We start from the raw sequence: 16,217 nt of genomic DNA on the forward strand, positions 1-16,217 counted from the left end.
AAAACAGGGTTTCTCTCTATAACAGAGTCCTAGCTACCCTGGAACTCTCTCTCTCTCTCTGTAGACCAGGCTGGCCTCGAACTCACAGAGATATGCTTACTGCTGCCTCTGCCTCTGCCTCTGCCTCTGCCTCTGCCTCTGCCTCTGCCTCTGCCTGAGTGCTAAGATTAAAGGTGTCTACCATTACCACCAGGCTAGTATAATAGATTTTTTTTTTAAGTGGTTATCTTATTAATCAGGATGCCCAAGTAGAAATTCTATTGAGGAAGAATATTGAGTTTATAGTTTGAGAGAGTAGGGGTGATTGCATGTACCACAGAGTGTATTTGTATGTGTATGCAGGGGACAGCTTTATGGAGTCAATTTTCTTCTACCCTACATGGTCCAGGGATCAAATTCAGGTCACCAGCTTGCAAAGAAAGCACACTGAGCCATCTTACCAGCACCAGCTACAGGATTTTGATTGATTGGTTTGGTTTAGTTTTAGATTTAATTTTTATTATGTATACAGTGATCTGTCTGCATGTATGCATACATGCCGGAAGAGAGCACCATATCTCATTACAGATGGTTGTGAGCTACGATAGGGTTTCTGGGAATTGAACTCAGGATGTCTAGAAGAGCAACCAGTGCTCTTAACCTCTGAGCCATCTCTCCAGCCCAAGATAAGGGATCTTGATACAAGCTACATGCCCTACTCTGAGAAGCAGAGTTACTAGGCCTCTTCCATAAATAGAGAGTATAATGTATAAACAGCTCCAAGGTTTAACACATCAGTTTTATTTTTAGGTGGCCAAGATACAGTATACTATGTATACCCCCTAGAGTCTGCACTTGAGACTTCAGAATGAAGAGCTCGCTCGGGACATAAACCTCTTCTCTCTTATGAGCCTTGTCTCTTGCCTTTTGAAATTTTGGATGATTTTGCTTTCCTGATCTTTACATGTCTTTAATGTCTTGAAATTTACTATGCTCAAGAATCTTTTCCTACCGGGTGGTGGTGCACACCTTTAATCCCCGTTCTTGGGAGGCAGAGGCAAGGGATCTCTGTGAGTTCGAGGCCAGGCTAGCAGCCTGGTCTACAAATCAAGTCCAGGACAGCCAGGGCTATACAGAGAAAAACCCTGTCTCAAAAAAACAAAATAAAGCAAACAAACAAACGTCTTTTTCTAGCATACATGAGACCATGGGTTCAAGTTCCAACATAGGGGACAACATTTTTGCAGTAGTGAGCCATAAACCATGCTGGTTTCTGAGTATAGAGAGTGTGTGTCCCTTATCTGCAATGCTTGGACCAGAGATGCGTGGGAATTCTGGTTTCCCTCCCCTCCCCTGCCCCCCCCCCCATTTTGCCTTTTTTTTTTTTTTTAAAGATAATCTTGAGAATGGGACTCTAGTCTAAATAACAAAATTCACATGTGTTTCACATACACTTTATGCACTTGGACTGAAAGTAACTTTTTGCTTTTACTATTATTCATGAGGACTTTCTTATTTTTTTTTGCAGTGCTGAGGGCTTAGGGGGTCACAGCACTGACCTGTCTCCCCAGCCCAGTAATTCTGTGTATGAACAGTTTCATAATTCTCCACTTCCTAGTCATACTCAAAGTTAATTTGGGATTTTAATGGTGTAGGCTGTGGGAATCAGGGGTAAAATGCTTTTCCCCACATATGAGGCCCTCAGCATTGCCCCTGCCCCCCTTACTAAAAAGTATTTTGTGTTTTGGAGGATTTCGGATTTCAAATTATGTTACAATAAATCTTCAGCCTGTGATTCAAGTTGCCAAAACTAATTTTCCAAGTGAACAAGATTACATTCTAGCATGAAGAAATAGATTCAGAATTTGGGGGAAAGGGGTGTTTATTGAACTGTGAAAGGAAGAATTTGATTGCAATTGTGTGAATTTCCTGTCAGAAGTTATAATTGGGGTGTTATCTTTTGTTTCTGCATCCTGCTACAGAGAACTCTGGTTGGCCTAGTGAGAGACTTGAGAGGGATAGCTTTTGCCTTCAATGCCAAGACCAGCTTCATGATGCTCTTCGAATGGATGTATCCTAACTCATTCTAGAAGTATATTGCACAAACCATAATTGGAGTGTGGTTATGCAATAGGAGTGGGAAAGAGAAGAGGAAGGAGGTTTGATGGCACAAGAAAATGGTTATACAAAAGCTCCACTACCCTCTGATTAGTACATAAATAAAATTGTTTGCCTCTTTCTTGTCTGGGTTCCAGATAAAAGTTGCCATGGAACAAAGCACCAATGTGGAATTGCTACGTGTAGATTTTATTTGTATGGAAAAGCTACACATGGTGGTGCATACCTTTAATCCCAGCGTTCAGGAGACAGGGACAGAAGGATCCTTGAGTTGGGAGCCAGGCTGGTCTACAGAGTGAGTTCCAGGACAGCCAGGGCTACATCAAGAAATCCAGTCTTGAAAAAACAAAAAAAGCCAGGTAGTGGTGGTACACATCTTTAATCCCAGCACTTGGGAGGCAGAGACAGGAGGATCTCTGTGAGTTCAAGGCCAGCCTGGTCTACAGAGAGAGTTTCAGGGCATCTAGGGCTGTTACCCAGAGAAACCCTGTCTCAAAAAAACAAAAACAAAAAAAAAGGAGAAAGAGCCAGACATAGTCTCCCTGTAATTGACTATAAAAAGACTTGTAGAAAGTCTAACTACCAATATTTTGACCTTGTATATGTCATCAAAATCTGAGTACCTATTTCTCCCATAGTTTCTCCAGTATTAAAAAAAAAATAGTTGATCTCCTGTCACCTAAGTGGTAAAGTATAAATAAAAAATATGAAACACACTGTTGTTCAGAAAAAGGCACTAAGAATTGCTCACATAGAAAAACTCCCCAGGTTAGCAAGCAAGAAGGAAAATAAAGAACTGTTATATAAAATTGTGCTTGATGAGCACTGAAAATTATTAAACCCTGTGACATCTGGATTCAGAATTTTCTTCCTTAGCACCTCCTTTATAGATATCCCTCCTACATGCCGATTCTCCAGCGGGCAATTGAGCTCTGGTACCATGATCCGGCCTGTACCACACCTGTGCTCAAGCTGATGGCTGAATTAGTTCATAACAGGTAAGTGTGATGGTGCATGCTCAGCTGCTTTAGAACCTCCCTTCCTTGTGCTTTGGGCAGAGTGTGGAACATTGCTATCAAATTCGAAAGCTTCTAAAAGTGTGTGTGTTCTTGTTATTTGAAAGATAACCCAACCACGCAAAGCCACTACTATCTGCAGGAAATAAATCAACAGAAGGGCTCGGGGCAGCCTTTATTTGTAGAGAGGGAGGCAGGGTGTTCTTGTTTTGAGACAAGGTTTCGGCAGCCTATGTTGTTAAACAATACATGACTGAGGATAACCTAGAACTCCTGATCGTCTTCCCTGCTCCCAGGTGTTAGGATTACAGGGATTTGCCTACATACTTGATTTTTGTGTGCTGGGGATCAAACAGGGCTTCCTAACCAGGGTAGAGCCCCAACTCATGGTGTCCTATCTCATTTTTTTCCCACCCCCACCCTCAGGATATCCATTCTTAGTAAGAAGTAAACTTGGCAACCAAGATTGTTTTGGGGGATTTTTGGTTTTGGCTCTTTGGTTTTTCGAGACAGGGTTTCTCTGTAGCCCCTGGCAGTCCTAAAACTCTCACTGTACACCAGACTGGTTCCAAACTCATAGGGATTTGCCTGCCTCTACCTCCTAAGTGCTGGAATTAAAGGCTGCTGTGTCACTCCCAGCCAAGTTTTTTGTTGTTTTGTTTGTTTTGGGTTTTTTTTTGGGGGGGTGGGTTTTTTCTTCTCCTGCCCAAACAAACACAAGTTGACATTTAGTAATTGTGTTCTCTCCATTATATTTCAGAGTAAGGATATATGAGAAATATCTTTTTTTTTTTTTAAGAATTTATTCTGTTTTTAGCCGTGGATATAAGTATGTGCATGAGTGCAAGTGCCTGCAGAGGTCAGAGGCATTCGTTGTTGGCTCACTCCAAAACTGGAATGTAATTACAGGTGCTTGTGAACCACCTGACACGCGTGTTAGCAAGCAAACTCAGGTCTTCTACAAGAACAGCAGCACATGCTCTTAACTGCTAAACCATCACTTCAGCCCCTAAAATTTTCCTGTAACCTTTGTTTGTTTGTTTGTTTGTTTAGGTGGGTTTTTGGGTTTGGTGGTGGTGATAGTGGTTTGTTTATTTGTTTGGTTTGGTTTTTCAAGATAGGGTTTCTCTGTGTAGCCTTGGCTGTCCTGGACTCACTGTGTAGACGAGACTGGCCTCCAACTCAAAAGAGACCCATTTGCCTCAAAGGCGTGCACCACCATGCCCAGCTTTTTTGGTTTTTCAAAGACAAGGTTTCTCTACATCGCTTTGATTGTCCTGGAACTTGCTCTGTAGACCACCTGCCTGCTTCTGGCTTCTGAGCTAAAAGGCGTGTGCCAGCACTGCCCAGCTTGAACCTTTTCTTAATAAAGATGTGGGCAGGTGGCTCACACTTAACTCCCCTAACAGTCAGAAAACTGAAGCAGGAGAATTGTTTCAAGCTAACCCACACTACTACAAAGTGAAATCCTGTCTCCACACAAGAGAAAGGGCTGAGGAGACACAGCAGGTAACGTGCTACAGAAGGGTGAGGATCTTAGTGGGTTCCCAGCACTCATAAGGGTCAGGTATGGCAATACAAATCTGCCGTCCTATACTGAAAGGAGCAGGGAGGGGACAATGCTAATGGCATGCCGGCCAGCCAATCTAAGCAAACACTGAACTCTAGGTGCAATAAGACACTTTGTTCCAAAATGTAGTTGGGGAGCCAAGCATGGTGACTCATGCCTTTGGTCACAGCACTCAAGGGCAAGGCAGCTGAATCTCTGTGAGTCTGAGGTCAGCCAAGGCTACATAGTGAGTCCCTGTCTCAGAAAAAGAGGTGGGACAGTGTAAGACCCCTTGTCCCAGCCTTTGACCTCCAAACACATAGGCACGGAGGTACACACATGTGCACGCACATACACACAGTTGTTTATTAGCCTAACTGTAGCTGGACCAATAAAGATTCACCTCTTTTTAAAGTGATAAAAAATTTTTCAATACACCAAATTTTCAATTTATCTTACATTTTAGGGTAAAAAGGGAAAAAAAGCTGCTTTAGCTTTGCAATTGTGGGGATGGTCGTCAATTTCTCATAGTATTAACTTGTTTTTAGGGGGTTTTGTTGTTGTTTTGGTTTTTTGAGGTAGGGTTTATTTATGTAACAGCTCTGGCTGTCCTGGAACTCACTCTGTAGACCAGACTGACCTTGAACTCAACAGAGATCCACTTACCTCTGCCTCCCAAGTGCTGGGATTAAAGGCATGCACCACCACTGCCCGGCTGGTTTTGGTTTTTTGTTTTTGTTTTTTTTTTTTTTGAGACAGGGTTTTATTGGATACCCCAGCTGTCCTGAAACTCAAGGAGACTGGCCTTGACTACCTGCCTCTGTCTCCTGAGTACTGTGATTAAAGGTGTATACCACCACCTCCTGGCTTTTAAAAGTCCTCTTGAGTAGCAGAGGCAGGCGGGTCTCTGTGGGTTCGAGGACAGCCTGGTCTACAAAGCGAGTCCAGGACAGCCAGGGCTATACAAAGAAACCCTGTCTCTAAAAAACAAAAAAGGGCGGGGAGGCTCTTGAGCACATTTCATTCATGGCCTGCTGCTTTTTTTGTTTGTTTGTTGTTAGTTGGTTTGGTTTGGGTTTGGGTTTTTCAAGATAGGGTTTCTCTGTGTAGCCCTGGTTTTCCTGGAACTCTTTATGTAGATCAAGCAGGTTATCTGCCTCAAACAAGAATTTTTTAAAACTACTATAGTGGGGGAGTGTTTCATACTCAAAGGGGCCACAACTTCCCATGAAGCCTACAGTTAAGAGCTAATCATTTGTAAATAGTTATCTGAGAGCACCAATCTTTGCCAAGCAACTTCCTAGCTGCTGTGGACAGAACCTCTGCCCTCAATTGATGTAACATAACATAGTAAGAAAGACTCAAAGTTGAGTGCATGTGAGGCAGGCGGGACTGGACTATATGAGTGCCACACCAGCCTGGGCTGCAGCATCAGATTACCACCCCCACCCTCAAAGGAAAACATACCGAGAAAATGTTACCAGTGATTAATTCCCTCCCCCCCCCCCCCTTCTTCTTTAAAGTAATAAAATTCAGAGGAGTAGGAAGGAGAGTCAAGGAAAGCCTCTCAGAAACTGATATTTAGGCTGGGATCTGAATGACAGAAATTCTGGTAGAACTCTGTGTAAAAGTTGTAAGCAGATGATACTGCTATAACTTGCTAAAATAGGCTCAGCTTGCTGGGACTTGAAGCAGAACACTGCTCTAAGGCCATAGAGAAAATCAAGTTTGTGAGCAGAGGCACCAGTATCCAGAGTCTTGATGACAAGAGCAGACATTTTTCCTCACTGCAATAGGAAGTTGCTAAGCCTTTTTGTGCAAGTTTGTCCATGGTCTTGGTTATTTCAGTTAAACGTGTCATTCTAGCTGCCTGCCATGTGAAGAATAGAGTGTAATGAAGCAAGAGTGGAAACAAGAGTATATAGGAAGTAAGTGGGCGCTGGGCTTATTTTAAAAGTAGGTCTTGAGTGTCAGGCAGGGCGACAAGAAGGACCTCTGAATCTTGAAGATCTTAAGAACAGTAGAGAACTAAAACTAAGATTACTAAAATGTATCCTTCCCTACCTGATATTTGATGGTAAAGCATTCTAAGTCCATTTGTTTGTTTGTTTGTTTTTAAATATTCATCTATTTATTTATTGGTGTGTACAGTATTCTGCTTGCGTGTACACCTGCAGGCCAGAAGAGGGCATCAGATTATATTATAGATGGTTCTGAGCCACCATATGGTTGCTGGGAATTGAACTCAGGACCTCTAGAGGAGCAGTCAGTGCCCTTAACCTCTGAGCCATCTCTCCAGCCCCCCTTTGTTTTCTTAAAAAGCAGTAACAACAAGTCCAGGCATGATGGTGCACAGCTGTAATCCCAGCACTTGGGAGGCAGAGGCAAATGGATCTCTGAGTTTGAGCCCAGCCTGGTCTGCAAAGCAAGTTCCAGGATGGCCAGGGTTACGCAGAGGGCATTAAAACCCTGTCTCAAAAACAAAACAAAACAGAAAACAGTGGTTTCTCCAGCCATAGTGGTGCATACTCCCAGCACTCAGGAGGCAGAGATAGGCAAATCTTTGTGAGTTCAAGATCAGCCTGGTCGGTAGAGTGAGTTCCAGGATAGCCAGGGCTACACAGACCCTGACTCAAAAAAACAAAAAAGAAAGTGGTAACATTACTTCTACCCCTCCTTTTCTTGCCACCAAGCCTATGAGTATATACAAATGAAGACTTATGAGTTAAGACCAGTAAATGAATAATAGAAGCTAGCCTTTAAATAAAATTGAGCAGTTTTTTTTGTTATTTATTTATTTATTTATTTTTATGGTTTTTTCGTTTGGTTTGGTTTTTGGTTTTCCAAGACAGAGTTTCTCTATATAGCCTTGGCTATCATGGCCTCAAACTCATAGCAATCCACCTGCCTCTGCCTCCTGAGTACTAGGATTCATACACCACCATGCCCAGCTAATATTGAGAATTCTAAAGGTCTTAATTTTATCCACTGTCCTGTTGTTTGGTTTGGTTTGGTGGTATTTTAATGTTTTCATTGTTTGAGGAACAGAACTTGAACCTAAAAAATGTTGGGCTTTAAGAAATAAGCAACGTGAGCCAGGCAGTGGTGCTTCATGCCTTTATTCCCAGAAGCTCTGCAGAGTGAGTCCAGGACGGCCAAGTGTGCTGCTTTCCTCAGCGGAGTAAGCAGCTTGCAGCAGAACTCCTGAGTCACCCATGGAGCACAGTGAGAACCTAGAGCAACCTTGATCAGCAAAGAAATCCTTTGACTTTGTCTTCCTGTGTTTTCTGCCCAGATCTCAGCGACTCCAGTTTGATGTTTCATCTCCCAATGGTATCTTACTTTTCCGAGAGACCAGCAAGATGATAACCATGTATGGTAGGTGCTTTAGAGAAACATGCCCAGAGGTGAATCCAACAGTGTGTGGTCTCGGATTACACTAACAATAGCTGGGACAGCATTCCCATAGGGTCATGTGTTCCTTATGCATAAGTATTAGGCTGTCAGATGTCACCAAAGACCTGATGAAATGTATATTGTATATGCCTTTGGAATAGGTTTGGGCTGACTTAAAAACTGTGAGTACAGGTATGGTAGCAAATGTCTTTATTCAATCTCAGCACTTGGAAGGCAGAGGCAGGCTTTTGTGAGTTCAAGGCCAGCCAAAACTACATAGTAAAAACCTATTTCCAAAAAAGAAGTACAATGAACGCAGTTATATAAACACTTCCTATATGTTTTCTCAGGCAATCGCATCCTGACACTAGGAGAGGTGCCAAAGGATCAGGTCTATGCTTTGAAGCTCAAAGGTATCTCCATTTGCTTCTCCATGCTGAAGGCTGCTCTCAGTGGGAGTTATGTCAATTTTGGAGTCTTCCGTCTCTATGGAGATGATGCCTTGGAAAATGCCCTGCAGACCTTCATCAAACTGCTCCTCTCTATTCCTCACAGTGACCTCTTGGTAAGCCCTAACCTCCATTGGCAGCCTCATCCTCAGATCATGTTTGTTCTTTTTGCCTGTTGCTGACTGGATGTTTTTTCCTAAGAAACTACATCCTAAGCCTTTAATCCCAACACTTAGAAGGAAGAAGAAGGCAGATTTCTAAGTTCAAGAACAGCCTGGTCAACAGCAAAGTCCAGGCCATCCAGGGTTATAGAGAGAGATTGTGTCTCAAACAAGAAACCACAACCTCATTCCTTCCTGCTATAACTAAGTCTTTTGTTTTCCCAACTCAGAACTATTTTGCTAACGACCTTCTCCCTCCCTGCTAAAGTACCAAATGATTCAACTGATTTTTTTCCTTCTCTTCTGCTCAGGATTACCCCAAGCTCAGCCAATCTTACTATTCACTACTGGAAGTCCTGACCCAGGACCATATGAACTTTATTGCAAGCCTGGAACCGCATGTCATCATGTACATACTCTCTTCTATTTCTGAAGGACTTACTGCACTTGGTAAGCACCTGGCTTATCTGGTTCGTGCCATAATTACACACTTTACATAGAATGACAGGTAAGTACAGAGGAATGAGGACAAGAGAAGATGGGGTCAGAGAAAACCTGGCATCAAAGTGTACAAGTAAAAGCTGACTAGGAAGTCCATGAGGGTTGCAGAAACTGCAAGCACTGGCATTTATAGGCAAGAGGAAACCAGGAAATCCAGCTGGCTTGCGCAGAAGGGTTATAGATGAATAAAATCAAGCTGAAAATAAGCAACCACAGTACAAATCAAACAAGGTCCCCTTAGGCCCATTAGGGGATTAATAGATAATCCCTTGAGCATTATAGAAGCTACAGAAGTGTTTCTCTCCTAGACCGTATTGTCTCGCCATCCATTTCAGTATTAGGCTGAGCAGTCATGATAAAAAGGACTTTCGAATTATCCATTGTGAACTATCTACACCTCGCTGCCACTTGCATGGTGCATTCGTTCTTCTCCCAAGGACAAAGCCATATCTAGGACAGTCCTGTCCCAAGGAATCAGCGCTTGCCCTGGGAGGCTACCTGCACATTGCCAGGTTCCTCAGGAGAATTAGAAGTGATTTGTTTTCAAGTGGTCTTCACTTTTTCCTAGTCAGCATGTACTCCTGTGTCCCTTGGTGAAAAGCACAGATAAGCCATGGATCTCCCCCAGATGCTCCCCCATAGCCCGTCCTCCGCCGGTAACTCAGGCTCATGCTTCTGCGCCCGCGCGCGCGCTGCCCCCCCCCCTCCCTTCTGCAGCTCCGTCCTTTTTTAGCAGTGTGGTTAGGTGACTCACCACCTCTCCAAGCTGGTGTCTCTGTTGCCAAAAGCCACACTCACCTCCTAGAGTTCTCAAGGACACATATTTGAGACAGTACTTGTAAAGCAGTTAACAAAGTATTTGGCACAAATACAGCACTTGTTGAATAGGAGCTTTCTTTAATGAAACAAAATGCATTATACCAATAATTTAATATTTACATTATGTATCAAACTCCATTTTAAAGTTGGGCCTTGTGTTTACTCAACAGTAACTTTGGCTTGAGGTCCCAGTCTTGCATGAGTACTCTTATGGGATTGCAGCTCAGTAGTCCTACTCTTCCACATCTCTCTTCCAGACACCATGGTATGCACGGGCTGCTGTTCCTGCCTGGACCATATTGTGACATACCTCTTCAAACAGCTGTCACGAAGCACCAAGAAAAGGACAACACCCCTGAACCGGGAGAGTGACTGCTTTCTGCACATCATGCAGCAGCATCCAGCTATGATCCAGCAGGTAAGGAATCTGACGGTTAATTGACAGTGGTGCTGTGTCCCATCGTGGATGAGCTTCTCCAAGAGAGGGAGGGCCAAGGTGACACATATCACTGTGTTCCTGTCTTTAAAATGGCAGTGCATTTTGAATTTTATAGATCAGAAAAACATCTGAAATGACCTGAGTGTCACCAAGCCCACACCTTCATCTTATCACAGGAGCATTCCCTCTCTCTTCCATGAAAATTGCTTTCCTACCTCACTGCTGGGACATAGAGCATGAGTGAGCCATGCCTAGCTTTCTTAGGACTTGTGCTCCTTTTTGCAGAGTGGGAATAAAAATGTAAGACAGGGTTGGGGATGTGGCAATACTTAGCGCAGTGCACAAAGGCCCTGGGTTCAATCACAAGCACTGACAAAGACTGTAAAGCAAAATTAAAATTAAGAAAAAAAAGCCAACACACTTTTAGTCCCAGCACTTGGGAGGCAGAGGCAGGAGGACCTCTGTAAGTTGAGAGGCCAGTTGGTCTACCGAACAAGTTCCAGAACAGCCGTGGCTACAGAGAAACCTTGTCTCGAAAAAACTAAAAAGAAGAAGGGGGAGGCAACAGGGAAAGACTACCTATAAATAGAATTTTTCTTAATGAACTTAACAAATTCTTCTGGCTTACCATGCACAGAAAAGGCCTCTTTGGGCCCTGTCCTCTCATCTTAGGTAGCCAAACTCATCACAGCCTTTCTTGCTTCTAGATGCTGTCCACGGTGCTGAACATCATCATCTTTGAAGATTGTAGGAATCAGTGGTCCATGTCTCGACCCCTACTTGGCTTGATACTACTTAACGAAAAGGTGAGAACCAGCAGGAGACTCAGGAGATACGGACTTACCATCAACCATGACAGCCTGAGTTCCAGCAGCCTTTTTCTTCTTTCTTTCTTTCTTTCTTTCTCTCTCTTTTTTTTTCTTTTTTTAATTTATTTATTTATTTATTATATATACAGTATTCTACCTGCATGCCAGAAGAGTGTACCAGATGGTTGAGAGCCTCCATGTGGTTGCTGGGAATTGAACTCAGGACCTTTGGAAGAGCAGTCAGTGCTCTTAACTCTGAGCCATCTCTCCAGCCCTAACCTCTTTTTCTTAAAGTCTTTCCTTTATTTTATATGTCTGGGTGTGTTGTCTGCATGTGTGTATGTGTGCCTAATACTCTTGGAAGCCAGAAGAAGACATGTTTCCCCTGGAACTGGAGTTACAGGTGGTTATGGCTGCCAAATGGGTGCTAGAAACTAAACTGAGGTCCTTTAGAAGAGCTTCCAGTGCTCTCACTACTGAACCATCTCTAAAAGAAAAAGGGTCTAGAGAGATGGCTCAGTGATCAAGCATATTTGCTGTTCTTCCAGAGGAACCAAAGTTTAATGTCCAGCTCCCACATCAGGCAGCACACAACTATCTGTAACTCTAGCTCCAAGAAAGCTGGCACTTCTGTCATTAGAGGGCACCCAGACACAAACACTTGTTGGTGTATTTTTAAAATGTATTTTTATTTTGGGTTCCTTAAATAAATCTCTTTCTCCCTTCTTCACCCTAATCCCTTCCAACACCCCAGCACCAGGTAGGACAAAAAGAAGGTTCGTGGGGAGAGGGAACGTACTTTTTCTTAGCTACTTCCTGCTGTTTAGGGTCGTCAGGTTCCTTGGGGCAAGTCCAATTCTCAGTTCAGGATCTCTCCAACTTCTTCTCATCCAACTGCATCAACAGCAACCAGGAGCAGCAGAGGGAAATCACCAGCAGCTTTCTTCATTCTTGGAGCCCCCAGTCTCTCTCCCAATCTGGCTTTTATTCCCCCTGGCAAAGACCACACCTCTGTATGAGGCACTTCCCAGCTGACAAGCATCACATGCCTACTCAGAAGGCAGTTATCAGTTGTGGACAAACTGGAGCAGCCCCCATATCCCACATCTGGGATTAAAATAAGAACATATTTACATATAAACCAAAATTTCCACAACAAACACATATTTGTGTTTGTGTTTTTATAACAGAAAAATAATAGAAATAAATCTATGAAAACAAAAAGGAAAGGTAGGCAAGCTTGAGGCTTATAAGGTAATAAACTTTCATACGGCTGGCACCATGAAACTCCTACAAATACTTGGCAAGGAGATGGGGGCATAGGCCATCGACTATAAATATTCCCTGTGCCTATTTGCCTATTCAAGTCAGCACACAGGTTTTGTGGCCAGTGATAATAATCTTGGCATTTGGGAGGTGAAGGCAGGAGGGTCATCCAGTTTGAGGCCAGTCTGGGCTACATGAGACCCTGTCTAAAACAACAACGAAGTCCACAGCACAATTCATGGAAAGAATCAAGGAGCACTTTTCTCTAAGTAGTGAGATAGATCCTTTAAAGGGAATATTGTCCCTGACACCAAAGTGCCTAAGACCCACGCTCTAGGTCCAGGTCTGTCATAAAGCCTTGAGATCCCTGGAAAGGGAATCTGATGCCAGGTCTGGTATTACATGCTTACAACTCCAGTATTTGGGAAATGGAGGTCAAAGCAGGCAGATCCGGAAGTTCAGGATCATAATGAGTGCCAAGACAGTCTAAGCCACTTGAGACACCCTGCCTTTTAAAAAAAGGATGGTCAGTAGGGAAAGGGATGAGCAGTAATCTTGAACAAACTGCCTCACAAATTAAACTTTTTTAAAAAATAATATAAAGACATTATCCTTCAAGTGTTTGATTTCTTTAAATATGAATTGAATTGTGGTAGACACTGCCTTCCTTGAAGAACACATATCTACCTTCTCTCACTTTCTGTTTTGCTCCTTGACCCACAGTATTTTTCTGACCTAAGAAACAGCATTGTCAATAGCCAACCACCAGAGAAACAGCAGGCCATGCATCTGTGTTTTGAAAATTTAATGGAAGGCATTGAGCGGAATCTTCTGACGAAAAACAGAGACAGGTAAGTGTCTTGGTCTTACCAAGAAGTGTTGTTATTTTTCAAACCATTGAAATAAGAGCAGTTCCATAAACATCTCTGTTCACCAGATGTGATTTACCTAAAGCAGTGCTGTCTAGTAGAGAGGCAAGCTACATGTGTAATTTAAATTTCTCCATGACAAGTTTAATAGTAATCCAAAACATCTATAATTATCTCAATGTATGATGTTCTAAAATTGAGAATATAGACTTTACTTACCTTTGAGAATGTAAACTAAATCTTTTTTTTTTTTTTTTTTTTTTTTTTTTTTTTTTTTTTGGTTTTTCGAGACAGGGTCTCTCTGTGTAGCCTTGGCTGTCCTGGACTCGCTTTGTAGACCAGGTTGGCCTCGAACTCACAGCGATCCGCCTGCCTCTGCCTCCCGAGTGCTGGGACTAAAGGCGTGCGCCACCACGCCCGGCTTGTAAACTAAATCTTAAAAGCACTTATAAGTTACTTGTGGCATACTAAACTGAGATGCTAAGTTTTTGTCAGAAACATCTAATCTGAATTATATTTTATAGCTTAGGATAGAGTGTGATTGGAGAATTTAATTTAAATATTATTTAATTTGAGTCAGCTCTCATTCTCACTGGCCATGGGCAAGTGCTCACTGGCCATCCGTGGTTAGCAGCGTCCATATTGGACAACACAGCTCTATGTCCCTGGTCTTTTAGCCCTGAGAAGTGTAGCAACCTTTACTTCCTAAGGTTAATTCCCATCTCTTGTCATGCAGTTACTGTGCCTGTGGTGTTGCCATGCAACCAAAGTGGCCATCCTAGCTTCAGGTCTGACCATCTCAGGTCTGCTATGAAGTTGCAGGAAAAAAGTAGAGTGTGAACAAGGCCACCTTTCCCTAATAGTCTTGAGACCAAGGCTAGCTGATAAGACACATTTCTTGTGTTCTGCTTCTCAGTAGCTATTTCTGCGCTTAGGAAAACAACACTTTTAGGCAAAGGCCTTTCCTTTCTACTCCTCCCCCAACCCACATACATCCTTTCTGCAGGTTCACCCAGAACCTGTCAGCATTCCGTCGAGAAGTCAACGACTCAATGAAGAATTCCACTTACGGAGTGAATAGCAATGACATGATGAGCTGACAACTCTTGGACTCTACCTGTACAGAGCAGCAGCCCTTTGGTCTGGTCCAGAGGGTGAACAGTTGCAAGGGAGAGGGCCTGGCTGATCCCGGCTTCTTCCTCCAGGGGTATGGGGGGATGGCAAAGGTCAACTAGCTATTTCCCCAGTATGGGGTGTGCGTGCACTCATTAAGGGGCAGGCGCTGATGGTTCCTGGGGGACTGGGTGGGAAGGGTGGTGGGAGGAGACAGAGACAAGCATCTGAGACTCCAGCCCACTCCTGGGGCCACCCACGCAGGGAGAACCCAGTGTCCTGCCACAACCTGCCTTGTATAAACATGTACATTTTTTCATAACATTTTGAACAAGGTTTATATTGACTCAAGTTTAAAAACAAAAAGTGTGACTGAAAAATTTTTACAGAGTCTAGTGCACCAATGCTGATGTGAGGGGTTGTGTATGGCGAGTGAAGACAATGTGTATTGTGGTGGCCTGAAGCTTTATTGGACAGGATGTGTGAAAGTGCAGAGATATATTTAGTGACACAGTGTAGGGAGGCAAAAAGAGGAAAAACTCCAAATGTATATTTTTTCTTAATGCCCTTTCCCCACCCCAATGATACGTTCCTATTGCTGTATTAACCCTTGTTATTAGGAACTCTGAGCCATGCGGGAGCATCGTCCTCCCCACCATGGATGCTGCCCTGGGTCCCCCAGCCTCCTGCAGTGACAAATAACTCCCGCTAAAAATGACCTGGTGTCCTTATCTCCATCCTTTCTCCTATTTTACTTACCCTCATCCTCAGACAAATGCCTCTTGCTGTTAAAAATTGGATTTATGTTTTAGGATTCTTGGTCTCTGTAGGGAGACGACGAAGAATTGAGCCATTTGCTCTCTTGTTGAGCAATTTGCATGAGTCCACCAGAGGCCTGATGTGTGTGGCCATAACTTTGTCTTCCCCAGCCCTTGAGGCAGTGTGTATGGATGCGTGTGTGGATATTTATGTATGTGCCCTGCACTCATGAATGTATGAACTGGAGGGAGTTACTACAGGGGAGGGTTCTTAATAACAAGGTCTACCTAGCATGAAGTATTTAACATTCTCCCTTGAAAAATATACATTTTTATAAAATAAAAACCATAATAAATGTTTTGAATATTAAAAAAGAAAAGTGAACCTACAGAGGAAAATTCAATGGAGAAAGCTGTTTGCCTTGTACTTTTCCACAACTGTTGCTGCTAGTTGTACACATCTCTAGTTCAGCTCTTATCCACGAGACATTAATCAATTAGGTTTTATTTTTATTTTCCTCAACCCTCACAAACAAGCCTATTAATTTTCCTTCTCCTCTGGCGACTGTGTGGTGAATCTTTCCTTGCGTGATCAGGTTGCGGATAGACTTGTAAGGGTGTTTGCTGCATACAGTGTAAGCATTGTGACCGCCAATAAACTTCAATGGTTTCTACTGACTTGGTTTCAGCAGTCAAGTGTAGTGTGTTCAGGGATGTGTCTCGCTGTAAACACATGGAGATATTTAAACAAACGTGCTTTCTTTCTTAAAAGCCAATAGATGGAGAAGGCCCTCTGCCTTATCAAAGTAACTCAGACTATGTCTGACTCAACTCTTTAAAAGAATGACTGGTTCAGCTGACAGACTTAAAGGATAATGTTACGTTCTCCAGCGTTGTCAAAATGAAGCCACTGCCTCTTTCCAGGAAATCAAGTGACCGCCTGCATATAAGCAGTAGCTGAGGAAAGCCCCATTG

At 43.1% G+C, this 16,217-nt stretch overlaps 1 protein-coding gene across 3 annotated transcripts in view; it reads left to right on the plus strand.

The window, feature by feature from the left end:
• Nucleotides 1–15,920, plus strand: part of XPO7 (exportin 7) — a 100,477-nt gene extending 84,557 nt beyond the window's left edge. For all 3 annotated transcript variants that reach the window (XM_084766985.1, XM_084766984.1, XM_084766986.1), the window contains exons 20-28: nt 1,962–2,050; nt 2,988–3,095; nt 7,958–8,040; nt 8,409–8,623; nt 8,980–9,118; nt 10,246–10,406; nt 11,135–11,233; nt 13,226–13,353; nt 14,378–15,920. In XM_084766985.1, the coding sequence (XP_084623111.1) occupies nt 1,962–2,050; nt 2,988–3,095; nt 7,958–8,040; nt 8,409–8,623; nt 8,980–9,118; nt 10,246–10,406; nt 11,135–11,233; nt 13,226–13,353; nt 14,378–14,471 (1,116 nt within the window). In that variant the 3' untranslated portion in view covers nt 14,472–15,920. The remainder of the gene's footprint in view (nt 1–1,961; nt 2,051–2,987; nt 3,096–7,957; nt 8,041–8,408; nt 8,624–8,979; nt 9,119–10,245; nt 10,407–11,134; nt 11,234–13,225; nt 13,354–14,377) is intronic.
• The last annotated feature ends 297 nt before the right edge of the window (nt 15,921–16,217 follow it).

This window comes from Acomys minous (genome assembly GCF_964271855.1).
Source record: "Acomys minous genome assembly, chromosome: 18".
Lineage (NCBI taxonomy): Eukaryota > Metazoa > Chordata > Mammalia > Rodentia > Muridae > Acomys > Acomys minous.